The 27,764-nt window shown below is 40.4% G+C and overlaps 1 protein-coding gene across 3 annotated transcripts; it reads right to left on the bottom strand.

Annotated features, from left to right (window-relative positions):
* Positions 1-367: 367 nt before the first annotated feature.
* LOC133653852 (transcriptional regulator QRICH1-like) lies at positions 368-25,977 on the bottom strand. Of its 3 annotated transcripts, none has more exons than XM_062053608.1 (12): positions 25,737-25,977; positions 24,793-25,082; positions 24,618-24,713; positions 24,405-24,545; positions 23,538-24,320; positions 16,382-16,553; positions 16,139-16,293; positions 15,939-16,053; positions 15,610-15,718; positions 12,856-13,004; positions 12,684-12,774; positions 368-932 (listed from the first exon to the last, which is right to left on the bottom strand). In XM_062053608.1, exons 2-12 carry the CDS (start codon positions 25,045-25,047, stop codon positions 746-748), a joined length of 2,253 nt encoding a protein of 750 aa, XP_061909592.1. In that variant the 5' UTR covers positions 25,048-25,082; positions 25,737-25,977; the 3' UTR covers positions 368-745. The 3 variants fall into 3 exon arrangements, with proteins under 3 accessions (XP_061909592.1, XP_061909594.1, XP_061909593.1); XM_062053610.1 differs by having other exon boundaries at positions 25,775-25,977; XM_062053609.1 differs by lacking the exon at positions 25,737-25,977 and adding an exon at positions 25,366-25,730.
* Positions 25,978-27,764: the final 1,787 nt, after the last annotated feature.

The raw sequence follows: 27,764 nt of genomic DNA, 5'->3' as shown, positions 1-27,764 counted from the left end.
ATCTTTCATCCTGGCTCAAATTAATAGGGTAATCGTCGCTTTCTCGGTCCGAATCGCTCTCGCTGCTGGTGTAAACAATGTGCAAATGTTCAACCTGTGACGTCACGCTACTTCCGGTACAGGCAAGGCTTTTTTATCAGCGACCAAAACTTTATCGTCGATGTTCTCTACTAAATCCTTTCAGCAAAAATATGACAATATCGCGAAATGATCAAGTATGACACATAGAATGGATCTGCTATCCCCGTTTAAATAAGAAAATTTCATTTCAGTAGGCCTTTAAAACTTGGGCTACTTGGCGCAGCCTTAATACCACGGCGGTATCTGTTGTGACAACGGATACAAAGACAAATGATAAAGGCAGGAAAAGAAATATATGAAATATATTAGAGTTATGTTTTCGGAAAGCATATTAACAAATGATCCAGAGTAATGGTTAAAAAGAGCCAATATTAAAAGTATTTCAAATATAACAGGCAGAGTACAAGTATCCTTTGGCTAATCAGAAATAATAAGAAAAAAAAGGTGAGGAATTTCTGTGGATGAGGCATAATGACCTGTATTGATTGTGGTTATGTACAAGAGAGTGTATATAGAGTCATGATGAATATAAACTTATATATGCCACCTTTGAGGCACACAGAAGGGTGAGAGGGAATATAAAACTACTGGTGATTTATCAATCAAAAGATTGAACAAAGAGAAAGGAGAAGTCTAGTTCAAGTGGCTTTCTCCTCCAGTCCAATTATTGGACACTCTCCGATATTTGAATGGCTTCGTGGATTTCACGGACAACAAGAATTCGGGCCAGCATCTGCTCCAACTGCTCTTTAGGGATTGGCTGAGTGGAGTACCAGATGGGGCTGTTTGGAGCCACTACGGGCTCCGGAGTCAGGTAGAAGGTGTCATTGCGTCCCTTGGCGCTCTGCGGACTGACAGATAAAAAGGATATGCACTTATTAACATGTAAGCTGTTTTTTACAGTTATTGCTAAATGTAACAGTTTTGTTTTCATTTGAAGTGTTCTTGCAGCACAGAAGACGTCCACTAACACCACATCAAATGCTCAGAATGTTTAGCTTTTCACAAAGAGACTCAAGAATATTTTTATTTCAGGGTAGGAACTCCACTGAGATCGGAGGGCTCTTTACCCCCTCTGTAGCAGTCACAATTTCCAACTGATCTTTTTCACAGTTGGAATAAATTTATAATGTCTTTTTAATGACTATGTGTCAAATTACTTCTATTGAGAAATGTTTTAAGTATTACATAAAATAATGTATTTCTTTACCATGACAATATAACAGATAATGAAACAGCAGTAAAACCTCAAAAAAGACATTTACTTGCATACCCAAAGAACGATATATAAAACAAGAAAAAAAAAAAAAGCTACTTAATGTATGAAATCACATGCAAATCACACGTGAGATAAAAGGGAAGAACTTTCAATACAAGAGAGAAAGAACTAGGACTTCGTGATAATGGCAAAAAACTAAATCACAATTGATTTAGCCTTCTACCTCGATGTCGGTTAATGCAGTGCTTCTCAATTATTTTCTGCCAAAATACACCAACAGGTAAAAATGATGGTTTTGCATAATAGGACCCCGTTAACAAAGTACATGAATAAACTGAGCAGAAAAACATCTGCAACTTGAACCAATTTCCATAAGTGATTCTCAATACACAGAAAAAAGGGCATTTTTAATAATCCTAATAGTGTCTTTGAACATGTTCTAAAAATGTAAACCTGGGTCACTAGTCAACCTTATGGGCTATTTTCTTTAAAAAAGCTATGGTTTTCATCTTGTTTTGTGCAAAATTTGCAACAATATTACTTATTTTGTAGTTTATCAGAAACATTAAACATTCATATACGCATTTACTTTTCGGGAACATATAGGTCTTGACTTACTAAATGTTTGCATGTACTAAAATACGAGCAAACCTGATCTACTAAACGTTTACAAACTGGATGGCGTCTGTTAAATCAGCATCTCGGTCTTCATTTTATGCAGAATATATGCTGATCATTAAAACACCCACATTACTGGAAGATGAAAATGCAAATATAATTATTTAGCACGCGCAATGTGACTCAACACTCATCGTTTTGTGAACACTATTTTGCTTTTTATTTAGCAAGAACATGCAAACTAACAGTTCCAAACACGGCTGCAGGATCAGTGATCGTGCAGCACACACAGACGATGGACAGAAAATAATTATCCATCATACATGTGTGTCAACATTTTGGACGATCAGAAATAAAACAAATATATATTAGACATATCTATTCAGCTATTTCCTTTTATAATTTTATAGCAGGGTTGGACATTTCATCTAATTTTGATTTTGATTATGGTTACTCACGATCATGAACATATAATCATTAAAAAAAATATTAATGGGCCGCAAAGCGTACATGCAAATTCTGGAGCTTGTAACGGTGAAACGAATGAGGAGCAAATGAGTGAAAAAACGCAGCAAAAGTCAGTCTTCTCACAACGTAAATAATGTTCAATCGCTGGAAGTGCAGTCCAGATGAACAAAATAAAGAAATATGACTAACAGTACCATAGAAGTTGAAACAACATTTAAAAAGAGCAACGACTTTAGTTTCAATATTAAGATTAAGATTAAAGTACCAATGATTGTCACACACACACACACTAGATGTGGTGAAATTTGTCCTCTGCATTTGACCCATCTCCTTGGGGAGCAGTGCTGCAGCTCACCAGTAATCCTGCCCAGAATGCGGACTTGCAGGCACTCAGAGAATGTCTATTTGATCGTATTGGTCCCGACTAGGAGAATTAACACACCCACTTATTTAATCGGAAAAGGCATTTTTATATGCAGGGTTTCCCGCAGCACTTTATTGTTAAGGCACCGCCTAAACTAAAGTCTTAACAAGCTGCTCCGCTTAGTTCTGCCTCTGCCAGTACGTCTCTGCAGCACCCAGCATTGTCCCACCCACAGAACCATCTGATTGTTACATGCAGAGCAGTAACACCCAATCAGCAGTGCGTATTCAGAGCGCATGTAAAAGCCAATCAGAAGTGTATATTCAGAGCGCATGGAGTCAGTGCTCCTTCGATGGAGTGAGCAGAAAGGTAAGCATAATGCACTGGACTCTCCCCAAATTATAATAAACACTTCCAAGTCAACTACTAGTAACATCAGTATGAGCCCGTTGACGTTTTAGAAAATAAGCGGCAGCTCAGCTTGCTTGCAGTCCTTGAGGTGAAGTCTAATTAGCTTTTAGTGTAACGTTAGCTCACTGTGGGGTGTGTGTGTGTGTTACGGACAGCAAAGCCCTGTCTGTCTGAGAGAAAGACAAGCATTATTAAGTTAAAGTTAACTTTAAGTTAAAGTACCAATGATTGTCACACACACACACACACACACTAGGTGTGGTGAAATGTGTCCTCTGCATTTGACTCATTCCCTTGTTCACCCCCTGGGAGGTGAGGGGAGCAGTGGGCAGCAGCGGTGTCGCACCCGGAAATAATTTTTGGTGATTTAACCCCCAATTCCAACCCTTGATGCTGAGTGCCAAGCAGGGAGGTAATGGGTCCCATTTTTATAGTCTTTGGTATGACTCGGCAGGGGTTTGAACTCACAACTTACCGATCTCAGGGCGGACACTCTAACCTACAGTTAACAACTAAGTTATATCACTTTACCTTTTTCTGTGTTGATTGAGCTGTGTTGAAGCCGCAAAAAAGGACATTATGTTAAATGAAGAGTTTCCTGAAGCTGTCTCTGATAGTTGATATAATAATGTAACTGCATCATAAAGCCTAAATGAACTCAATGGTGTTCAGGGATGAATAGTCTCTCCTATTGCTATTGTACTATTTTTCCAGCTATAGTTACATTAATCATTAGTAATGTAGCAGCCTAGTTTTGAATGGCAGGGTCCCTGCTATCACATGTTGATAAAAATATAACATTAACATAACAAAAATCAACTACAGGCTTCCCAAATGCTGTAATAAATTAAGCATGATGAGTTGAGCATATGTCAGCATGTGGCCCCACTTTTAACTATTTTTTTCAAACGCTTATTGCAAATGCTTACTTACAGTTAGTCATTAATTTGACTTTGTAAGTCATTATTTTAGTATCTCAGATAACTAGGACTGCTTTGTTTTTACTTTACGGAAAAAATATTGAGATATGTATCGTATATCGCCATTCAGCAAATGGAGCAGAAAACAACCAAAAGTTGTAGGCTTCTTCACGCGACGAAGCCGGCCTACTTCACCACAGTCTGTAGTCTATTGCCCCCCCAGGCTGTGGTGGCAGCGACAAGGTGGAGACGTGATGGCGACAGGCCGAGTTACACCGATCCTTACACCCACCCACCACCTTCCCCGGTCCCCTCCCCCTGGAGAGTCACCACCTTAACGAACAAATTTTCTGGGGGAAACACTGATATCTAAATATTTTTTAATCAAGACTTTTATGTGTCTGCAAAGATTCCATTCCTCTGATGTAACATGTACGGTAAAAAATGTGTACCTGGTGTTGGAGTAACAAGCTGCTACCGGTATACATATATATATATATATGTGTGTGTGTGTATATATACATATATATATATATATATTATATATATACACATATATATATATATATATATATATATATATTATATATATATATATACACATATATACACACATATATATATATATATATATATATATATATACATATATACACACACATATATATATATATATATATATATATATATATATATATATATATATATATATATATATATATATATATATATATATATATATATATATGGTACCTGAAATACAAGCTGCACTTTAATGTATTTCATTCAATATAAGATACAGAATTTTAATTTTAAGAACTACAATGTGGGTCACCGCTTGCCAAAGCACAGGTGAGAAGCACTGATGTATACAAGTAATCAAAGAATACAAATAATAATTTACCATCTGAAAGTGTTGTTTAGTAAATGTTAACTTAAAATAAAAGTCTTATAGTATTCACTAAACCATTATACTTGTTTTACTGCAGAATGTTTGGGATGACTAGGGTTGGGTATCGTTTGAATTCGAACGAGTCCGATTCTTTGTTCCGATTCCGATTCCTGTCGATTCTCGATTCCGATTCTTTTAAGAGGCAGGGTCAAAAAAAAGTTTAGGATATTTTAAATGAGCTAGCTAACCTACAGTCTTTCTGAATGAAATAGTCTGACATTCTCCATCAATTTTAATTCTATTAACTTTTTATGAACTTTACTATAAATTCCTCACAGGGCTGTTTTCAACTAGAATATAAATATCAAATCTATGAACTTGAATATAAATATTATAAATTATGAATACATTTTCCCAAGGGTACACTTTCCTCAAGAGAGCTTTATTTTTGAAAACCTCATGAAAACACATTTACACATAAGTGTATGATCCTGCAGGAAACCTCATGAAAACAGATTTACACACACAAGTGTATGATGCTGCAGGTACTTCAAAATGTTACCGTGCTCTCACTGATGGGCTAACCTGGTGCAGAAAAGCAAATAAACAATAAGAAACAACTTGCAAAACCCAGTCCAGATTAGCAGCAGGTACAGTATAAAATCAGAGACAGTTCTTGTTTAGGAAAATGACCATATCCGCCTTCTCAGGCAGGATGCGTGAGCGTTCTGGACAGATAGTGTCTCCTGCTGTGGAAAATACACGTTCGCTGGGTGTGGAAGAAGCTTGAACGCATAAATAGGAGAAAGCGAGATCTGACAGCAAAGGATAAGTCTTTTGTTGGTTCCACCGGACCACCACCATGCAGCAGGGTCGTCAGACATAAGTATCGGTGGAACGTCCTGGTACATCTGCAGCTCTATCTCCACTCGTTTCTTGATGGACATGGAGCTCTGTTATTTCGCGGTTATTTCATTTTTTTTTGTAAAGTAAAGCCACACTTTCGACCGCCGACGCCCGCTATCCATGCTTGAGCTTGACTGACTCGCTCGGCTATGCTAACACTTCCGGCGGTGGGCGCTTCTTCGTTGGTGTTCAGCGGCTTCTTCTTCCGGTTCGGCTGACATATTTTTTTCCGGTCGGCGGACTGGGTATCGAAAATAGGAATCGAAATTTAAACTTTTGAACGATTCCGGGAGAATCGGAAAGTTAGTCCCGGTTCCAATCGATACTCGATACTCGATACTCGGTACCCAACCCTAGTGATGACAAGCAAAAAAAACAAAATAACAGAGGAAAAAAAGTTGTGTTCTTTACTCCCACAAAACGTACCAAATAAGAAGCACAACTGTGGCTCTAAAACAAGGTACGGACCGTAGTGTGGGTTACCTGTACTTTTGCACCTCTAGTAAACACATAAGATATACAGCATATAGATATCCTGATGTGGGATCTGAGCAGAGGATGTTGTTGTGGCTTGTGCAGCCGCTTGAGACACTTGTGATTAAGGGCTATGTAAATAAACTTTGATTGATTGAGCGGTCAGCGTTTATTACCTCAATCACACATGGTGGAAATGTATGTTACAAGATACTGCAGTAGTAAACAGTAAGGATGCAATATTTGGGAGAATCCGCTTTATTTAAAAAAAGAGAGATATTAATCGAGATCGGATGATATGAAATAATTAATTGTGATAATTTTTTTTGCCACAGCGTCCAGCCCTAAGACGCGGCCACTTGAAACAGCGACTAAACTACTAAGCTAAAGCTAGCAAGAACAACCCATACACCTACAACACATCTCATCTGCTCATGTTGTTGTTAACAACATCATGGTTGTAACAACAATGTAAAACAGCAGTCGCAACTTGAGTCGCTCTCTTTTTTCCACAAGAGCCTCAAGTAGCCCCTTTACGGTACTCATAAAACTGATAACAGCAACAAAACCCACTTCCTCCTTTACAATAACAGCACGGTGCGGCTTTGACTGCGCTAACAAAATAAGGCTTTTAAAGAAGTATGTTACACATGCATAATGTACTTAAAGCACCTTCCCTTTTTTTCGAAAATCCTCGAAAAGATTGTTGCACAGCAGCTAAATGAACACTTAGTGTCTAACAATCTCTGTGAACCCTTTCAATCCGGTTTCAGGGCAAATCACTCTACGGAGACAGCCCTCGCAAAAATGACTAATGATCTACTGCTAACGATGGATTCTGATGCGTCATCCATGTTGCTGCTTCTTGATCTTAGCGCTGCTTTCGATACTGTCAATCATAATATTTTATTAGAGCGTATCAAAACACGTATTGGTATGTCAGACTTAGCCTTGTCTTGGTTTAACTCTTATCTTACGGACAGGATGCAGTGCGTCTCCCATAACAATGTGACATCGGACTATGTTAAGTTAACGTGCGGAGTTCCCCAAGGTTCGGTTCTTGGCCTTGCACTCTTTAAGAGTTACATGCTGCCGCTAGGCGACATCATAGGCAAATACGGTGTTAGCTTTTACTGTTATGCTGATGACACCCAACTTTACATGCCCCTAAAGCTGACCAACACGGCGGATTGTAGTCAGCTGGAGGCGTGTCTTAATGAAATTAAACAATGGATGTCCGCTAACTTTTTGCAACTCAACGCCAAGAAAACAGAAATGCTGATTATCAGTTCTGCTAGACACCGACATCTATTTAATAATACCACCTTAACATTTGACAACCAAACAATTACACAAGGTGACTCGGTAAAGAATCTGGGTATTATCTTCGACCCAACTCTCTCGTTTGAGTCACACATTAAGAGTGTTACTAAAACGACCTTCTTTCATCTCCGTAATATTGCTAAAATTCGTTCCATTTTGTCCACTAGCGACGCTGAGATCATTATTCATGCGTTCGTTACGTCTCATCTCGATTACTGTAACGTATTATTTTCGGGTCTCCCTATGTCTAGCATTAAAAGATTACAGTTGGTACAAAATGCGGGTGCTAGACTTTTGACAAGAACAAGAAAGTTTGATCATATTACGCCTGTACTGGCTCACCTGCACTGGCTTCCTGTGCACTTAAGATGTGACTTTAAGGTTTTACTACTTACGTATAAAATACTACACGGTCTAGCTCCAGCCTATCTTGACGATTGTATTGTACCATATGCCCCGGCAAGAAATCTGCGTTCAAAGAACCCTGGCTTATTAGTGATTCCCAGAGCCCAAAAAAAGTCTGCGGGCTATAGAGCGTTTTCTATTCGGGCTCCAGTACTATGGAATGCCCTCCCGGTAACAGTTAGAGATGCTACCTCAGTAGAAGCATTTAAGTCCCATCTTAAAACTAATTTGTATACTTTAGCCTTTAAATAGACCCCCTTTTTAGACTACCGTATTTCCTTGAATAGCCGCAGGGGCGTTAATTAATTTAAAACCTCCTGTCACTCCGGCGTTTACCGGAAGCCGGCGGGATGGCCGTGCATGCGGTAATTATTTTAAAACCTCTTCTCACTCCGTCGTTTACCAAAAGGAATGCGGTAAATTTAGGTGTGCGCTTTGAGTGTGATGTAAGCATACCATCATGAAAAGCACATTTAATAAAAAAAACGTTATTATGATCTTACCTGTACTTATAAATGGAGTCCATTTGCAGCTCCTTCTGACCAAAAGCATCGATAACTTGGTTATAGAAGTCCTCATTATTTTCTTTCTTCAGTTTTAAAAGTCTCTCTGTCTCAATGGAGATATTCCTTTAATTATTACCTCCTGCTTCGATTGAAAGTCCAGTTTAGAAAACAGTTTTATTTTAGATACCGGTATGTAATCCTCCATGTTAAAAGTAAAAGTTCAGGCGAAAGAAAAAAAAAGAAAAAATCTCTTGCTGCGTGTTGTCACTTCTTCTGCAGTACCGTAAGTCGCAAGAAGGATCACTAGCGCGGCAGCGCCCTCTACCACCAGGAGGTTTAATGACTCATACAGTATTTGACACACGCAGCTACGGTATATTAATAAAACATAGCTGCTTACTGTTCTTTTTAGCATACTGTACCGGTATTCAATAGCTTGGACCTTAATTCCTATTGAATAGCTCTTTATCTTTTTTCTTTTGTGCGATTGCAAACTACTGAAAGCAGCTTCCTCCATTTTGAAAATGAGGACAGGTAAAGCGTCACTCGTGACGTAACAAATTTGACCCGGCAGATGTTCTAGCCATATGCTAAATATTTTGCGAAACGAGTTTGACCCGGCGAAAATTACAGACATGCGATAATAAAATTAATATTTTGCGAAATGAATTTGATCCGGCGTTAATAATGAACCGGCGATAAGGCCAAGCATGCGTTAATTATTTTGAGAAACGAGTTTGACCCGGCAGTAATTCTAGACGTGCGAATACTATATTCCCTGCGCCAATTCAAGGAAATACGGTAGTTGATCTGCCGTTTCTTTTCTTTTCTCCTCTGCCCCCCTCTCTCTTGTGGAGGAGGGGGGGACACACAGGTCCGGTGGCCATGGATGAAGTGCGGTAGTCCAGATTCGGGACCCGGGTGGACCGCTCTCCTGTGCATCGGTTGGGGACATCTCTGCGCTGCTGACCCGTCTGCGCTCGGGATGGTTTCCTGCTGGCCCCACTATGGACTGGAATCTCACTATTATGGTAGATCCACTATGGACTGGACTTTCACAATACTATGTCAGACCCACTCGACATCCATTGCTTTCGGTCTCCCCTAGAGGGGGGGGTTTACCCACATATGCGGTCCTCTCCAAGGTTTCTCATAGTCATTCACATCGACGTCCCACTGGGGTGAGTTTTCCTTGCCTTTATGTGGGCTCTGTACCGAGGATGTCGTTGTGGCTCGTGCAGCCCTTTGAGACACTTGTGATTTAGGGCTTTATAAATAAACATTGATTGATTGATTGACTTACTGATACATTGACACATAGGCCTGGGCCGATATTTGATAAGTCAATTAACCAACGATAAATGAAAATTAAGTCGGTAAGTTTTCCAGCATCGATAAATCGCCATGTGCATGCTTCAAGAGCAACTACATTGTGCTTCTTTCCCATCATACATTGCATTATCACACCTACCTTGTGGGAATAATTCCACCATAGTAAGGTGATTTTTAGCCCGTAGTTTGCTTGTTGTTGCATCTTGTTCACCTTGTAAAGAATTGTATTTTCCGCACTCAGCTGTGGGCTTTGGTTTCAGATGCTGCAACAAGTTCATTGTACAGATGCCTTTATGAAACAAACTTTGCTCCATGCAATTATTTGTTCTACGCCTGTTGCCGCAAAACCAAAGTACTGACAACACTTGTCTTTTTTTTTTTTAAACAAAAGTCTCGCTCTCGTTAGCATTAGCCATGTTTTGCTATGTAAGCCGCTAAGAATGTAAGGGGACGACGCAAGCTATGGAAGCTCCTGAGGGGCAAAAATGCAGGAGCAAGAGGAGAAAAAAAAACATTTTTTTTATTTTTAAATAATCAAAAAAAAAAAAGTAATATATGAATAAAATCGATATATCGCCCGGGCCTAGAAGCCATAATCAAAATCGAAAAGAAAATTCTATTAATTTTCCAGCCCGACCTGAAACGTGATATTGCTACTAAACAAAATGTTGCAAAGTGTAGTGAAATGGCACCAATGACACCAATCGTTCCTCATTTTCTTCCGTAATTACAGTGAATCCAAAGGCTATGTACTGTATGCTTAGTCTTACTTCTGAGTCTTTTTATTCTGGTTATTCAAACTTTTTGTTTTCCTTGCTGCTGACAACTCTAACTTTGTTTATTTTCATTCTTGTCACAAACTTTTCCTTCTCTCTGCCGTCTTTAACTTTGTTCCCGTGTTCTTGTGTACTTAGTATTTCTACCAGGTGGAACAGGGAGCCGATTGAATAGATTGAGCACGACTGTTAACTAGCTGAAGGCTTGTTTATTGTCCGAACATGAATACTAGAGTGTGGACACTAAATAAAAATCTCTCCTGCTACTTGTTCCCGCCCAAATACCTCACCACAAACCCCTGGAATCTTCCTAACACTTCATACACTAAAACTTAATTTAAATATGAAACTTAAAGGTGCCATATGTAATAATTTCATGTCAAGTCATTATTAAATGGCCCTGATGTGTCAAAAGGCATTAATAAATAATGTTATTTTTGAATACCTTTATAACTGATAACAATAGTTTAGCCGGGATGTACCCATTTCAAAATGAGATTTACAACCCTGAAAAATTGTTATTGTTTTCATTTCGATGCCCCACCCTCTACCGTTTGACCCGTTAGAAAGTCTGTGAGTGTGTCACATCAAGGTTGCCAGTTACGCACCGCCCTCTTCGTCGAGCACCTGCCACTGGTAAAGTTACTAAACATGTCAGACCTTAGTACGTAAATCTAAAAGGCGTCGTTACGATTCTCAAACTTATCCATGACAAAGCCAGGAACAAAACTAGGATTTGGAGACAGTTAAAGGCGGAGAACATTTTTTAATCTGACGCCAAATTTGCTAATTTCCTCCTTGATAGGTAAGTAAGGCATTTACGTTTTCTTATTACTTGTAATAAATGGAAATGGACATTTCGTATATAAACTATATTGTCTAATACAGTCTATGATCTTGTCTAACAAAGCCAGTATGTTCGTGAAACGAATGCTTATAGCGTAATGCTCAGCTCCTAGTGTAAAGCTTAGTTAGCATGCTAGCTCGGTCAATGACACATCTACATACAGGCTAAAGGGGGAAATATATGCCCGTTAGCCTGTATGACAGGGCAAAATACATTTTCGACAAATAAAACCTATGTGGATATGGGTAGTGTCAGTGCCTATTTTGTTCTCAATATGCTAATACCCTGAGGAAATGCGTTACAACATTAGCACGGCTAATTGCGGTTTCTGGTACTGTATGTGCATGGGGTGGTATTTGCTTGGCACAATACAATGCATTACATGTACGGTAATGATTTTCTACTTCGTCTATTGACATGGTAGTAGGGTATATGGTTTATGCGTAACATGATTTTTGCCGTAACGTGGGTTGGCTCATAGAATTGCACTCTGCACTGAAAGATGGTGATGTGCGTACATGGAAGAGAATGCAGTGCGTTAGGTTGGATGCAACATAGTTATGCTGACCGAAATGTGGCAGTCGTTTTATTGTTGGCCTTGGCTTGCCATCAAAGTAGGCCTATGTGATATATAATTTGATATAATTATTTTGATGGTGGTCCGTGCGGTCAAACTACATTTTAGCAGGGTAATGACAACAATCTGTCCAGACTCCCGACGAAAATATTGCTGCGTAACTTTACAAATACATTTGGCTAATCAACATCAGTAAAATGTGGCATAATTACTTAGTAAACCATCTTGCAAGAAGCAAAAACAAGAGAAACCTACAGCGTAGGACTCGTCGATTGCCATTTGAAGTTCCTTGGAGTAGGATTCGGATGCTTATCTTGCAACCTCAGTCATGGAGAGTGGGAGGGAACTACAGAATTTTGAGTGTGATTACAGTACAATTTCTGATCACATTCCTACATCTAGCACCTTTAAGTGGGTACTTAAATCTAAATGTATTCAATAGTATGTTAAAATTTGCAGTAAGTGAACCGCAAAGTGGCGAGGGAACCTTAATGGAAGCTTTTAGGTCACTGATTAAGTAATGTTTTATTAAATATAAACAAAAAATGTAATTGAATTATTTACCATTTGAAGAGGTAGAAATCATACAGCTTGATGGGACATCGCAGAGGATTTTCCGGGTCCTCTAGCTGCTCAGAGTACATGTCATCTGTAACTAAACAGACAAGAAAATGGCTATTTCTCTTTTTTTAAAAACAAGATCTGATGACCTCTAGTGTAAGAGGTGCACTCTTACCTTTCTGTCCAATGAACCGTTCTGTTGCCTTCAGATATCTGATACTGGTGCTCTTGTCTTTGGGATTGTTGGGACTTTTTCTCGTGTGTCGTAACACTTTAGAAAAAGCAATTTTTAGATGCTGATTAACTGTCTTCAGATGAAAATATCTGCAAAAACAAATACAATGGTCATTTGCAAAACATTTTTCATTTTAAATACGAGGGCTGTCAAACGGTTAAAATATTTAATCGCGACTAACCGCAATTTGTTCATAGTTAATTCAAAATAAATATCGAATAATCACAGATAGATATGTCTATGAATGTTCTCATTCATCCAGGTCATTGTAACCTCAGGGCATTCAATCGATCGGAACTGGACTGTTTGGTTTGTCTTAGAAAATGTTTCACCTCTCATCCGAGTAGGCTTAATCAGTTCATGCTCATAGACTTAGATTGGTCAGATCTACTCTAGAGGCTGGTGCCAAAACCCCAAATATTTATACTCCAAAAATCCAGGAGGGTGTGCCTGGGCAAGGATGGTTTTGCCCTATCGTAGTGAGAAAAACAACTGTTGAAATGCAAACAAACAATCCTACTGTCAAAGCTAAGCACCTCAAGGATAAACAACAGGTGCAGTTTCTTGTTTGTCTAACTTTGGTTCTGTTATGTTGTGTAAGTTGGGCTTTGATTGTGAAAGGCATCACCTTTTCACAGACCTCTTCAGGCAAGATATTTTGCAATTTGGGGAGTAATTCATCAGATTTTACTCTGAGGCTTTCAATTGTAAAATTGATTTGTCTTACTCTCCCAAGGAGAAACAGCACTCCTTTGACAACGAAAATGTACACATTCTAGATAGGGAGGACGGATGGTACGAAAGAAGAGTGATGGAGGCCATCTATGTCAAGGTTGAAAAACCATCCCCACAACACTGTCTTTTTAACCGTTCTTAAAAGACTCTGCAATTTAGCCTCCAACAAATAACAGGAGTCACCTTCTGTGACCAGAATGCCATTTGTTTACAACTGAATTGAATGCTAACGTGGGGGATTCCAACTATTTTGGACTGGTAGTAGTTGATCTACAGCAATCGTTCAGCCACACAATACCTCATTGCTAACAAGGGGAAATCACACCAACGACTATCGTAAGCTTGGAAAGTAGGATTGTTTGTTTACATTTCAACAGTTGTTTTTCTCACTATGATTGGGCGAAACCATCGTTGCCCACGTACATCCTCCTGGTTTTTGGAGTATAAATATTTGGGGTTTTGGCACCAGCCGCTGGACTCGATCTGACCAATCTCAGTCTATGAGCATGAACTGATGAAGCCTGCTGAGGTATTGGCACCAGCCAAGAGACTAGATCTGACCAATCTAAGTCTAAGACTACATCTGACCAATCTTAAGTCTCTGAGCATGAACTGTCAAAGCCTACTCGGATGAGAGGCGAAACTTCTTCTAAGACAAACTTAACAGTCCAGTTGCGATCGCTTGAATGCCCTGAGGTCACAGATAGATATAAGTTTTCGTCATTTAAAAGTGTACTCTTGACAGATACATTTAAAGTTTTTCCATGACTGGACAATTAGTTTGCTTTAATTAAATGTTTTTAAACATTGTGCTTTTTTTAAACAGCTTAACATAATAAGGACATGAAACAATTTTAATTAAAATAAAATAAAAATACCTGCAGTGCATTGTTGTCTTGCCAAATTTTGGTGGAATACAGAATATGTATTCCTGCTGTAGGAGCACTTGCATTCAGGGGAGGAGTTACAGCATTTTTAGATACCAGTTTCACGCATTAATAACAAAATTCTGGATTGTACCGATCGTGGTTTGATTGTCAGAGAAGTTTGGTAATGTAATTTGTGATATTTCTACCTGAATAAATCTTCTGATATTCTTTCTATTACGTGCTGTACAAGTTAACGGTATTCATATTTCTGCATGACAAGGCTGTGACTTTCTCCTTTTATTAATAAAATGTAATATTCAGTCTGCTAAACATTCTGCAAATGTGGAATATATATCAAAACAGGTTAAAAAATAATCTACATTTTGTTTCAATCCACCAGAAAACATTTATTTAGGCAGAAATATCACAGATTACATTACAAAATTATTTAACAAAGTATGATCGTAATGCAGTACAATTTTTCATTTTGTTATATAGTTAGACCAGATGTGCGGCATAGCGCTATTATTGTGAAGCCGGAAGTGTGTCATTGGTATGAGAAGAGGTGTCTTGACATGTTTTGACAAAAGTCTTTGACTCAAGACATCCAGCTTACCATCTTTTTTATGCTGAGCTTTTATTACATCCTACTAAAGCAGTTATTGTAACAATTTACATTTTATGTTAACAATGCACTCAACAGTAATATAAACAAGGACGTGAAAATTCTCCTCTCTACAAGCAGCAAAGCATTCCAGCAGGCGTTCACTCCTTTGTCGTCGTCTAACAGCGATCGAAGTTAAAATGGTCTTATCTTGTCGGGAGAATGACTTGCCATGGCTTTGGATCTGAGATTTCCATAATGTCCCCCTTTCTTTGTGCATTTCTACTTGCTATTTTGAGCTTGTGACTCAACAGTAACTGAATGCCATTACATTACGGAATGGACAGAGGATCAACAAGGAGTCAGGACACGTGCGCATTTAAAAATTAGCGCAGTTAAAGAAACTTATAGTTAGCACATTAACTTTGACAGCCCTAATAAATACATTTTAAAATATATTATCCAAAGAAGACCATTACAACTCACTTTGTGTTGAAAAACATTAGAGTTGTGAGCAGCGTTGAGGGGGAATGGGCCCCAAGTTGTTTACATTCCCACAACATCTCCTCTGTCACGTGACTGGGAATAATATAACCTGGTGGTAGAGCACACTATGAGGATACAGTGTGCAGGTACTTAAGGAGGTGGAGGCACATACAGAGTTACACAATGGCTTAGAAATAGATGCTTAAGTAGATTGAACAATATGTAGAATTAAAGATGTCCAGCTATGATGGGACTCTTAGATCTACTTCAGTTTTAGTATTATGTTAACATCAATAAGACCAACCAAAAATCCACATTGTTGTTCTCACCGAGTGGATGAACAGTTGGCCCCCAGGGTTGGAGAACCTTGTGCAAACTTTGAGCAAAGCGAGTGTAGTATTGGTCTGAGAAGATGTCATCCACACGACTATTATCAAACAAATACTGCAAGAAAAAAAATAAAGGGCATGGCTATAATTGGGGTCAATACAAATAGATGTGAACATATTTTATGTTAAAGAAATCATACTTTTTGCATGCACAGAAATACATAGTAAAGAACATCCGCGTCATAAGGATCTCCTTCCAGCCCCCGGGCCTCTGTGGTCATTAGTGAGAGCCCCATGCAAAGCTCAGCAACAGCACACGACACCAAGTCCTCCTGGAAGCGCAGTGCCTGGCGTCCTAAAACATACAGACATAAATCTTGATTATTGGGTTAAAACAAAATAACAACCAAATACAGAAATAACAATATACATGGTGTACTTACGACCAATTGGAGCCAATTTATGTTGATCAGATTTGTCCAATTCAGCATTTTTTCGCTGAGCCCAGGCACGCCACACATCCAGCCCCTCCTCTGGTTTAAGAGTGGCTGGAAGCAAAAGCTCCTGAACCTGCACTTGCTGTGGAACTTGGCCATCTACTTCTGCTATTACTGTCTGACCATGCAATGTGAACAAGAAGACATTTTGTTATCCCAATTAATTCCAAGTGTCACTCACACATCCATGCTTAGATTGTTTCAAATCGAATACTTCTATCAGTACTAGATATCGACCACCATGTTTTTTTAGGGCCGATACCAATTATTAATGGAAAAGGGGGCTGATAACTGATGTTTGGAGCTGATATTCATATACTGTAAAAATGACACATTAGAATCAAAATGCATACTTATTTAAAGAACAAGTAAATAAAAAATTAAAAAATAAGTGCAGGGAGTTCCTTGACACAGTTGTATTTCTTACTGTATAAAATAAGTAGTTTATTAAATAATTAGTTCCTTAAAGGGGATCTGCACTTTTTTTTAGAATTTTGCCAATTGTTCACAATCATTATGAGATACAAGACAAAAGGTTTTGTTTTTTCCCGCTTTCTAACTTATATTAAAACGGCTCGGTCTAGGTGGCAAGCAATGCAGCTAATTTGAGCAATTAATTCTACCTCTAAATCATTTTAAAAATTAATTCAAAAACCGTCAACAACACTTTATTTACGTTCCGTAACCCGTATAATGACCAAGCTGTAGGGACATTGTTATTGTAAGAGCTAACACCGAGGAACACTTTATCTAGCGTAGTAACACATCGGCGTGCTTTGGTATTAGCCCTAAAAGCTAACTACGGCAAAAGATGAGCGAGCTTCTAAAACAACAAGAAACGCGTTTGGGTTTGTAATGTACAACACTGCGATACGACACAAATTTGTATAGACTGAATAAGATGAACAATCATATTACAGTATCTGTAAAGCATAAGCCAATATTCCATCTTTTGTTTGTACACAGGTGAGCTAGCCAGACAGCGCATGTACTGTAGTTGTAATAACACGCATGGCGTGATGAGTGTATCATGATTGATATTAAAGTGACTCACTCAATGGACAGCTGTTTGTCTGGTCCAGCTGGCCGGGGAAGTTTCATGTTGTTTTTGGGTGAGCAATACATTTAAGTCGAAAAAGCTTGGCTTCAAGTTCCATATTTATAGTGTCAATATCGCTTTCATCCCCCTCTCCCGGCTTCCGTCTGCTCTAACGTCTCACTCTACTTTCTTGCTCGCTTCTATAAGCAGCAGTACTTTTTAGCTTCAAAAGTATAAGGTTGTAATTCTTCATTTGTCTTTGTGTGTACTGTACCTCCTGCTTCAAATAAGCCATTATGCTGTCGCTTTTTGTTTGGTAGTCCCTTGCCATCCGCTGCATAGTCAAGATGGTGACTATTGAGGTTAGTTAAGAGTCCAGCACTGTGCACTTACCATTCTAACCATTTTGAGTGCAATATCCAGGCATTGACAGCACACTGCATTAGGGCTGCAACGATTAATTGATTAAATCGATGAGAAAAAAGTTTAGATTCAGTTGCTTTGTTTTATCATTTCACTAATGACAACTGATAAAATCCAGATGTCATGGTGGGCCCGAAACTTTAAATACGCAGACATGATTATCTGCAAGACCTCTGCAATAGACCACACATGAGAGCGGTGGTGTGTGGGGGCCGTGATCTGTGTTGAGGCAAACAGCAGCTATTGCAGCGTTTTTTGTGGGCGGGTTTGTTAACGCACAACTGATAAAAGTGCAATTTCAATGTTGATGATGTGCGTTTATTAGAAAATAACAATGACGGCTATGGCAAACATTTAAGGGGAACTGCACTTTTTTTCAAATTTACCTTTCGTTCACAATCAATATGAAAGACATAACGACAGAGGGATTTTTTTAATGCACTCTAAATATTAAATAAACATAGATAAAAGTCCGCAGACAGCGGACCCAATGGGAGCTCCTCTATTCCGCCCATAAAATCTGATAAATACAAATTCAAAAAGCGCCAACAATACTCAATTTACATTTCGTGACTTGATTTTCTTTTTCCTGAGCTGCTACTTTACCGTGGTGGAGGAGTTTGCGTGTCCCAATGAACCTGACAGGTATGTTGTCCAGGGCTTCTATGCCCCTGGTAGGGTCTCCCATAACAAATAGGTCCTAAGTGAGGAACCAGACAAAGAGCATCTCAAAGACTTCAATTAATAAATAAAAAATCGAGGATCAAAGTTTCCTTCGCTCAGACACCGGTCACCGGGGCCCTCCTCTGGAGCCAACCCTGGAGGTGGGGCTCGATGGCGAGCACCTGGTGGCTGGGCCTGCCCCCATGGGGCACAGCCCGTAAAGGCAACGTGGGTACCCCGCCAATGGACTCACCACCAATATGAGGGGGCATAGAAGTCGAGTGATCTGTGAGCTGGGCGGCAGCTAAAGGCAGGGCCCTTGGCAATCCGATCCTTGGCTACAGAAGCTAGCTCTTGGGACGTGGAATGTCACCTCCCTGCAGGTTAGGAACCTGAGCTGGTACGCGAGGGAGACAGGATCTAGTCAGCCTCACTTTGACGCACAAGAGCTCTGGAACCAGTCCCCTCAATAGGGGCTGGACTCTCGTACATTCTGGTGTATCCAGCAGTGAGAGGCAACCGGCGGGGGTGGCAATACTTGTTTCCCTGTAGTTCAGAGCCTGCACGTTGGAGTTTAACCCGGTAGACGAAAGGGTAGCTCCCCATCGCCTTCGGGTGAGGTCACTGGTCCAGACCGTTGTTTGTAATTATGCACCAAACGACAGTTCCGAGTACCCACTCTTTTTGGAGTTCCTAGAGGGAGTGCAGAAGAGTGCTCCTTCTGGGGATTCCCTTGTTCTACTGGGGGACTTCAACGGTCATGTTGGCAACGGCAGTGAAACCTAGAGAGGTGTGATTGGGAGAAACGGCCGCCGTGATCTGAACCAGAATGGTGTTTTGTTATTGGACTTCCCAGATTGTCTAAAACAAACACCATGTCCAAAGATAGGGGTGTTTTGGACACTTGGGTGAAGAGAGGGGCTGAGCTTTCAACCAATCACCACGTAGTGGTGAGTCTGCACCGATGGTGGATGAAAATGCCGGACAGACCTGGCAGGCCCAAACATATAGTGAGGGTCTGCTGAGAACGTCTGGCAGAGTCTCCCGTCAGAGAGCGTTTCAATTCCCACCTGCGGGAAAACTTTGAACATGTTATGGGGGAGGCACTGGACATTGAGTCTGAATGGACCATGTTGTGTGCCTCTATTGTTGAGGCAGCCGATCAGAGCTGTGACCGCAAGGTGGTCGGCACCTGCCGTGGCGGTGACCCCAGAACCCACTGGTGGACACCAAGGGTGAGGGATGCCGTCAATCTTAAGGAGTCCTATTGTGTCCTTCTGGCTTATGGAACTCCGGAGATAGCGGACTGCTACCCACAGGTCAAGCGGTGTGCATAGGCAAAAACTCAGACATGGGAGGAGTTCAGAGAAGCCAAGCCAAGGAGAAGGACTTCCGGACGGCTGCAAAGCAATTCTGGACCACCAACCGCTGCCTTAGAAAGGGGAAGCAGTACACTGTCAACACTGTGTATAGTGGGAACGGTGTGCTGCTGACGTCGACTGGGGATATTGTAGATCAGTGGAAGGAATACTTCGAAGACCTCCTCAATCCCACCTACACGTTTTCCAATGAGGAAACTGTGCCTGGGGATTCCGCGGTGGGCTCTCCTATTCATGGGGCCCGAGGTTGCCGAGGTAGTTAAGATGCTCTTCGATAGCAGGGCACCGGGGGTGGATGCGATCCGCCCAGAGTTCCTATAGGCTCTGGATGCTGTGTGGCTGTTGTGGTTGACAAGACTATGGAGCATTGCGTGGACATCGGGGGGGTGCCTCTGGATTGGCAAGCTGGGATGGTGGTTAATCTATTTAAAGAGGGGAACCGGAGGGTGTTTTCCAATTATCGTGGGATCACACTCCTCAGCCTTCCCGGTAAGGTCTATTCAGATGCACTGGACAGGAGGCTATGTCAGATAGTCAAACCTCGGATTCAGGAGGTGCGGTGTGGTTTTCGTCCTGATCGTGGAACTGTGGACCAACTCTATACTCTTAGGAGGATCCTTGAGATTGCATGGGAATTTGCCCAACCAGTCTACATGTGTTTTGTGGACTTGGAGAAGGCATTCGACCGTGTCCCTCGGGAAGTCCTGGGTAGAGTGCTCAGAGAATATAAGGTATCGGACCGCCTGATTGTGGCGGTCCACTGCCTATATGATCAGTGTCAGAGCTTGGTCCGCATAGCCGGCAGTAAGTCGGACCCGTTTTCAGTGTGGGTTGGACTCCATCAGGGCTGCCAACAGAGTCTCAGTGGAGAGACTATGTCGACCGGCTGGCCTGGCAACACTGGACTAAGGAGCTGGGGAGAGGAAAGTCTGGGCTTCTCTGTTTAGGTAGCTGCCCCCGAGACCCGATTTCAGTTTAGTGGAAAAAGCTGGATGGATGAATGGACTTGAATTTTAAACAAGTATTAATGATATTGTTTATTATAAGCGCAAACGCAGATTACCTATTTATAGCAGCGGTGTGATCACTTCTATGTGTGCCTATGTTTACATCATCTAGTGGTCTGCTGTTTTCTCACTTGCTTGCTCACTCGAAGTTTATTGTATATCATAAATCATGCCTCTTACCTGAAAAGTAGATGGTTGAGGATATAATCCGACATGTTGTGACATTTTGACAGCCATTTAGGACCCGGAACTGGCGAGAACGACACGAAAACGGCTGTCTACCCTCCCCCCAAATCCCTTTTTTTGCAAGGAATATGAGAAATGTTTCATCAAAATGGGAATACATGAACATCCTAGCAGTCAGCATCCTAATGACAGCAGACCTCAGGGTTTCCCCTACATGTAAACAGTCGTGGCACAACGCCATCGCAAGAAAGATTACTGCTGCCACACCTTGGGGCGGTATAGCTCGGTTGGTAGAGCGGCCGTGCCAGCAACTTGAGGGTTGCAGGTTCGATCCCAGCTTCCGCCATCCTAGTCACTGCCGTTGTGTCCTTGGGCAAGACACTTTACCCACCTGCTCCCAGTGCCACCCACACTGGTTTGAATGTAATTTAGATATTGGGTTTCACTATGTAAAGCGCTTTGAGTCACTTGAGAAAAAGCGCTATATAAATGTAATTCACTTCACTTCACTTCACCTTCAAAATAAGTTTTTTCCTTTTTTATCATGGAAAAAATTTTTTAGCATGAAAAAAACTTTAAGTAATGTATTGTATGAATGGATATACCGTATATATAGTCTATTGTTTACATACTATTGGCTAGAATAAGTTAGAAAAACAGCTCAAATATCATAAAAACGGGCCTCATTGCTTTATTTTGGAAAAAAAACTGTCCATCTAAATCGCCTGTCAGAAGCGCGTCAGCTGGTCGCGCACCTAAACGAGTTGACACCTGGCAAAAATAAGAAGAGAAAACTGAGGAGAAAGGAATTTTAAATTAATCAATGCATTTCCTGTTCAAGCCAGTGTAAACTACCCTAAATCTTTTGACATTATTACCGACAATAACGTCTAACTTTACACCGTGTGCGTCTCTGAACCGCCAGTTGGACATCACCATGTGGAGTGTGCATTTGCCGCTGTGCATGTGCGTTTTCACTAGGCATTCCAGTTTCCTCCCACATTCCAAAAATATGTATGTTATCTTCGTTGGAAACTGCAAATTGTTCATAGATATGTTAGTGTGAAGGATTTTTTATATACCTGTACAGTATATGTGCCTGCGATTGGCCGTGCTAATAATTTGAGTTAGCGTGTCTATGAGCTAGTCCATTGTACGTTAGCATTAAGCTAGCGGCATTACAGCTCAAACTTCATCCTGCATAAATGTATTGCTTTTTTTAGTTTATTCCAAATTATATTATTAATCTAACCTGATTCCTATATGTATAATGTACTTTATTTAGTGTGGTTAGTTTTACAATGACTTCATTGTTAAAAATCTAAACAAAACAGCTAGTTATTTTTTTCCAAATACAACTCAAAGGAATGTTTAGATATTTGGCAAACTAAATTGCAACATTCAGGGAGGGCAGAATAAAGTGTAGCCTGTGTTACCTTTTACAATAAGCAGAAACTGAAACTGAAACTGCATTGAACAAAGAGAACACATTCTACCAAGTCAAATTCATTGGGTTGAATCTGATTGTGATTCTGATTCAAATGTTGCTAAAACATCAATATACATATATCAATGCTTAAAACCAATAAAAAAATGAATATTAATATAATTATTGGTACTATTAACACTAATATTTTTTTAAATCTCAAAAAAAAAAAACATTAGTTTAGCCTTTTTAAAGAAAATATATGCATCATTGCAAATCGAAATGATCATGTCATATATGTCATTAACCACGCCCCTAGCCACACCCCCACAGATATGGTGGCAATCTAGGGGAAACCCTGACTACAAGTAAGTGATGTTTTATTATGTTTGTTGGCTCTCAAAGTCTGCAGTGAGCAGAAAAGTGATGGGAAAAAAAAGCAAACATAATGCATTTTTTAAATTAATGTGCCATGTATGCTTAAAATTATCAAAATACATAAATATTAAATGTTATTATAAATCTGCCCATTACTACATTATATATATACTTATTATAATGTATGTAAAACCCTAATGGAGGTGTTTGGATGTTTTTTAGGGGCTCTATAGGCAGAACTGAATGGCTCCCATATGCTCCATTGTAAACTGACATTTGATCCAATTATTTAATATTTTGAATACATTTTTAAAAAATGAATCCGTCATGTCTATCATAATGATTGTGAACCTAGGGAAAAATTCCCAAAAAAGTGTAGTTAACCTTTAAAATTGTGTTTATTTCAACCTATAATATGCATTGAGACTCTGCATTGTGTTTTACTTGATTAATCAAAGTAAATGACTCGATTACTAAAATAAACAATAGTAGCATCCCTACACTGAATTCTTCCGCATACCTCTCAACATGAACACACGTATGTATTTAAAGGACAAAGTGTATGGAAGTGTGCAACGTAAGACATGAAAAGTGGTTGTACCTGGAGCTGCTGTCCAGTCGCATCCTGCACAGATAGTCCCTGTGTGTGCAACACCTGCTGCTGTGGGTCCCAGATGAGGGACTGTGTAGTGTTTGAGTAGCCCTGTACAGCAACTGGGATGTGGATATTTCCATTCATTAGCTGTGCAGGGAAGAGTGTGTTTGTAGCCAGCGTATGCACCACTTCTTCTTGGCCTCCCATTCCGCCAGTACTCGTAATGCTGGAAACAGCCTGAGCTGTCTGACTTTGACTGGAAGAATTTTTCAACTTCTCATTTTCGACCGTGACTTGTGTTGGCATTGTGGTCATGGTTGTCGTATTTGTCCCTGCAAGCTGCACAGTTCCATAGGCTTCCTGGGGGATGGCAATGTGTGTGACCTGTTCCCGACCTCCAGTCCCAGAAGGAGCAGAATAGACAGGAATTGTCCAGGTCTCCCCTGTGGGACTGGTAATAGTGCCTGTAGCACTGTACAGATGGGAGCTGTCCACTGTTAAAAGGTCTGGCCGCAGGGAGACATAACTCTGCTGTTGACCCTGTCCTTGGGGGATTGCTAGGACCGTCGCCACCTGCTGACCAGGCAGGGCATAAGACACAGTGATGGGCATGTCCACCTTGCGTTTCTTGGCTGGCTGAAGGACACCTGTCCCTTGGCATGTGGCAACAGTGGTTGCCAGAGCACTCCTCTCTGCACTGTCCTGTTGCTGAACGGGTGAGAGGGCCCCAACTGTTTGAATCTGGATCTGTTGTCCCCCTGCAACAGCTGCCACCAACTGGGCTTGGAGCTAAAACAAAGAAATGGATTAGTTAAATCTCAAATATCATTGGCAATGGTGACATGAAAGTAGTGTGCTTGTACATGTTGGTACCTGTTGGTGTTGCTCCTCAGTGAGATCTCCTGGTTGAATAAGCTGCGCTGTCGTCACACCTTGAAGCTCCTGACTGGAACCAGGGGGCACTTGGAGGACTTGGCCCAACATCTGACCTGCCTGTTGTCCGTGAATCTGCACCTGAAATATAACGATGATATTTGTTTGGCTATTTGATACAACTTTGAGTGACAGAATACACGTAAAACAAACCTGTACAATCTGTTGTTCCGTATTCTGCAGAACAGTTTGCTGTTGAGTTGTTGACTGTTGAATCTGGTGCTGTTGGGGCTGAATTTGCACCTGCACCTGGACCAAAAATAGGCAGCTCAACTTTGTTTACTTTTTTTTTTTTTTACAATAAACTAAATGAGTAATAATTCCTTACAGGGCAAGCAAGTTCCAGAAGTGACCCTGCCACTTCAGTGCTGTCTGTATAGATGCAATTAGCTTCTTGCTGATAAACCATGGTCGCTGTAGTTGTTGCAACATCTGCACTTTGCTGGCTGAACTCTTGCAGCGCATCTGGACCCTTAGTGGCCAACGACTCCAGAAACTCCTTCATACGATGCTGGGGGATGCTCCGAGCTTTCTGTCGCACAAGCTCTTCATAGGAGTTAGCACTATCCAGGGAATTATTCATTGCTGCCTACAGGATCCCCGTTTATAAAGAAGAAGCTATGGAGAGAAGTTTTCAAATGTTGCTAAAACATCAATTATTTATTTGTATATATATATATATATATATATATATATATATATATATATATATATATATATATATATATATATATATATATATATATATATATATATATATATATATATCAATGCTTAAAACACATTAAAAAATAACGAAAGACAACACCTAAAATCAAATGGCCTGTATTGTAAGACAGATTGCGGCACATTGTTCGGTGTCGCCTTAGACAGATAGTAATACGAAAGGGTTAATTCTTACTGCGTGTGGAGACAAGCTGGAAACAAAAGCGCGGTCACTTTCCAAATCGGCCACTGTGGGAAACTACGTTTGATGAACGCGTTTCGTGTTGCAGTTACTTCTCAACATGTATGACAAGCCATTTCTTACTGTTATTCTTGTAGAGTAGACAACAAGTTAGCTTAGCCAAATGCACGGCTCACTAGCCAGAATGTTGTTCATTAAACATACTGCCGCACACGATAAATGGAGCCAGTAACATCTTAATTGCCCAGCTACTACAAAGGAGCAGTGTGCTGACGCGACACTAGTGCTTGCAATACCACACACCTGCTGTGTTTTATTTTAGCTTCACGACTAGCAGGCTAACTACACACAGATGCCATAGCTACCTCTCTTCCTCAACCGTGGCGAGTCTCAGGTCACTCACTTCTCTACCCACAAAGCGGCGCCTCTTTTCTTAAGAGCACGGAAGCCAATTTTACTTTTGTGTCTCTTTGCCGACTGGGCTCTTTCCTTTAAGTTTTCGTTGGACTGCTAAAGACAGCTTCTTTTCTTTTTCTTAACCGCTTATATTTCGCTGGGCGCCATCTTACAACACTGGACCAATAGGCACGGGATGTGTAAATCAAATCTCGCGATAACTCGTGCGGTGACGTTTTTTTAAAGATGCCATTACACTTTCTTGTTGTGCAAAAATGTGATTCCCTGCCAAAAGTTGATTCCCTTTGGGTAGATTTTAGCTTTATTAAAGGTATTTCAACACGTAAACAACACAGTAGTTATTTTATTTTGATATGTAATGGTCATAAGGGTATTGTAGTAAAATATGCAGAGATGAAATGTGTCAATTTCAAAATATTACCTTGAAACAATTTTTGGCAGCAGCAAAGTGGTCATTTGGGTAAATTTTAGCTCTAAAAAGGGTATTTAAACAAGTAAACAGTACAGTGGGTCCTTTATTTTGATATATGTAATGCTCATAAGGGTATTGTAGTAAAATATGCAGAAATTAGATCAATTCCAAGTCAATTTCAATATATTTTTGGCAGTAACAAAGTGGTCATTTGGGTAGATTTTGGGGTATTTCAACAAGTAAATAGTACAGTAGGTCCTTTATTTTGATATATGTAATGCTGCATAAAAGACAGAGACAGAAAATACTAAGTAGATAAACAACCCAATAATAACCTCAAATCACTCTTCTCAACACTCAAAAAGCAATGCAATACATTAAGAAATAAGACAACCAACCTGACTAAATCCTTAAAAAAAATTACATCAACGACAAAATAGAGGAAAACACAAATAAGCCACGTGAGCTCTGGAAAATCCTCAACAACCAGCTTCCTGGCTGCAGCCAGAAACTTAAAACCAGACTCACCAACATCAACATCAAGGAGGGGGACTCCCTCATTACAGACAAAATGGAGGTAGTAAGCAGACTTAACACCTTTTTCACCAGCATAGCCACAACTCTAGTCAACAAGCTGTCCCACCACTCTGGTCGCTTTGGTGTAGAACACATTAAAGCTTTCTACAGAAAGCTAGGAGTATCCAACAACGATTTCAAATTAGAAATGGTCTCAGCTGACGAGGTGCTTAAAAAATTGAGCGCGCTCCACCCAAACAAGACCACCGGCCTTGACAATATCCCCTCTAGATTCCTCAGGGACTCTGCCACCACCATTGCCCCTATCATCACACACATAATAAACCTCTCAATCACACAAGGCCAAGTACCAAAAGATTTCAAGATAGCAAGGGTAACTCCCCTCTTTAAAAAAGGAAGCAAATTAGAACCTGGCAGCTACCGACCTGTTTCTATTTTCAGTTCCATTTCGAAAGTAATGGAAAATATAGTTTACGAACAGGTCGATAGTTACCTTGCCACTAATAAACTCATGTACAAATTCCAATCCGGCTTAGAACTAACCACTCCACTGACACATGCCTTCTCTATCTGACCGACCACATCAAACATGAGGTGGACGCGGGCAAATACTGCGGCATGGTCATGCTGGACCTTCAGAAGACATTTGACACCGTTAACCACGCTATACTGTTGGATAAGCTCAGAGCAATCAGATTTGATAAAACCTCATCGAGCTGGATGCAATCGTACTTGGAGGGGAGGAAACAGGTGGTAGAGGTGAACGGCACCGTGCCCCCCCCCCCTCCCCCCTCTCAGTAAGCTGTGGAGTCCCCCAAGGCAGTATATTAGGGCCTTTACTGTTCCTAATATACATAAACGACATGTCATCAGCATGCGACTGTGAATTGTTCCTGTTTACGGATGACTCGGCCCTGCTGGTGTCCGACAAGGACAAGTCACAGGTAGAGAAAATCCTCAGTGCTGAACTCTGTAGAATTTGCACCTGGCTCGCTGACAACAGGCTATCCATACACTTGGGTAAAAC

The sequence above is a fragment of the Entelurus aequoreus genome, linkage group LG07, assembly GCF_033978785.1.
Source record: "Entelurus aequoreus isolate RoL-2023_Sb linkage group LG07, RoL_Eaeq_v1.1, whole genome shotgun sequence".
Classification (NCBI taxonomy): domain Eukaryota; kingdom Metazoa; phylum Chordata; class Actinopteri; order Syngnathiformes; family Syngnathidae; genus Entelurus; species Entelurus aequoreus.
This window is presented reverse-complemented; position numbering and strand designations above follow the sequence as displayed.

Excerpts from the sequence above, each read along its gene's own strand:
- LOC133653852 (XM_062053608.1), bottom strand. The coding sequence starts at position 25,047 with ATGAATAATTCCCTGGATAGTGCTAACTCCTATGAAGAGCTTGTGCGA. Across the intron at positions 24,546-24,617 it reads CGGAACAACAGATTGTACAG|GTGCAGATTCACGGACAACA; the intron begins GTTTGTTTTACG and ends GTTATATTTCAG. Across the intron at positions 933-12,683 it reads GATTTCTACCTCTTCAAATG|TCCGCAGAGCGCCAAGGGAC; the intron begins GTAAATAATTCA and ends TTTATCTGTCAG.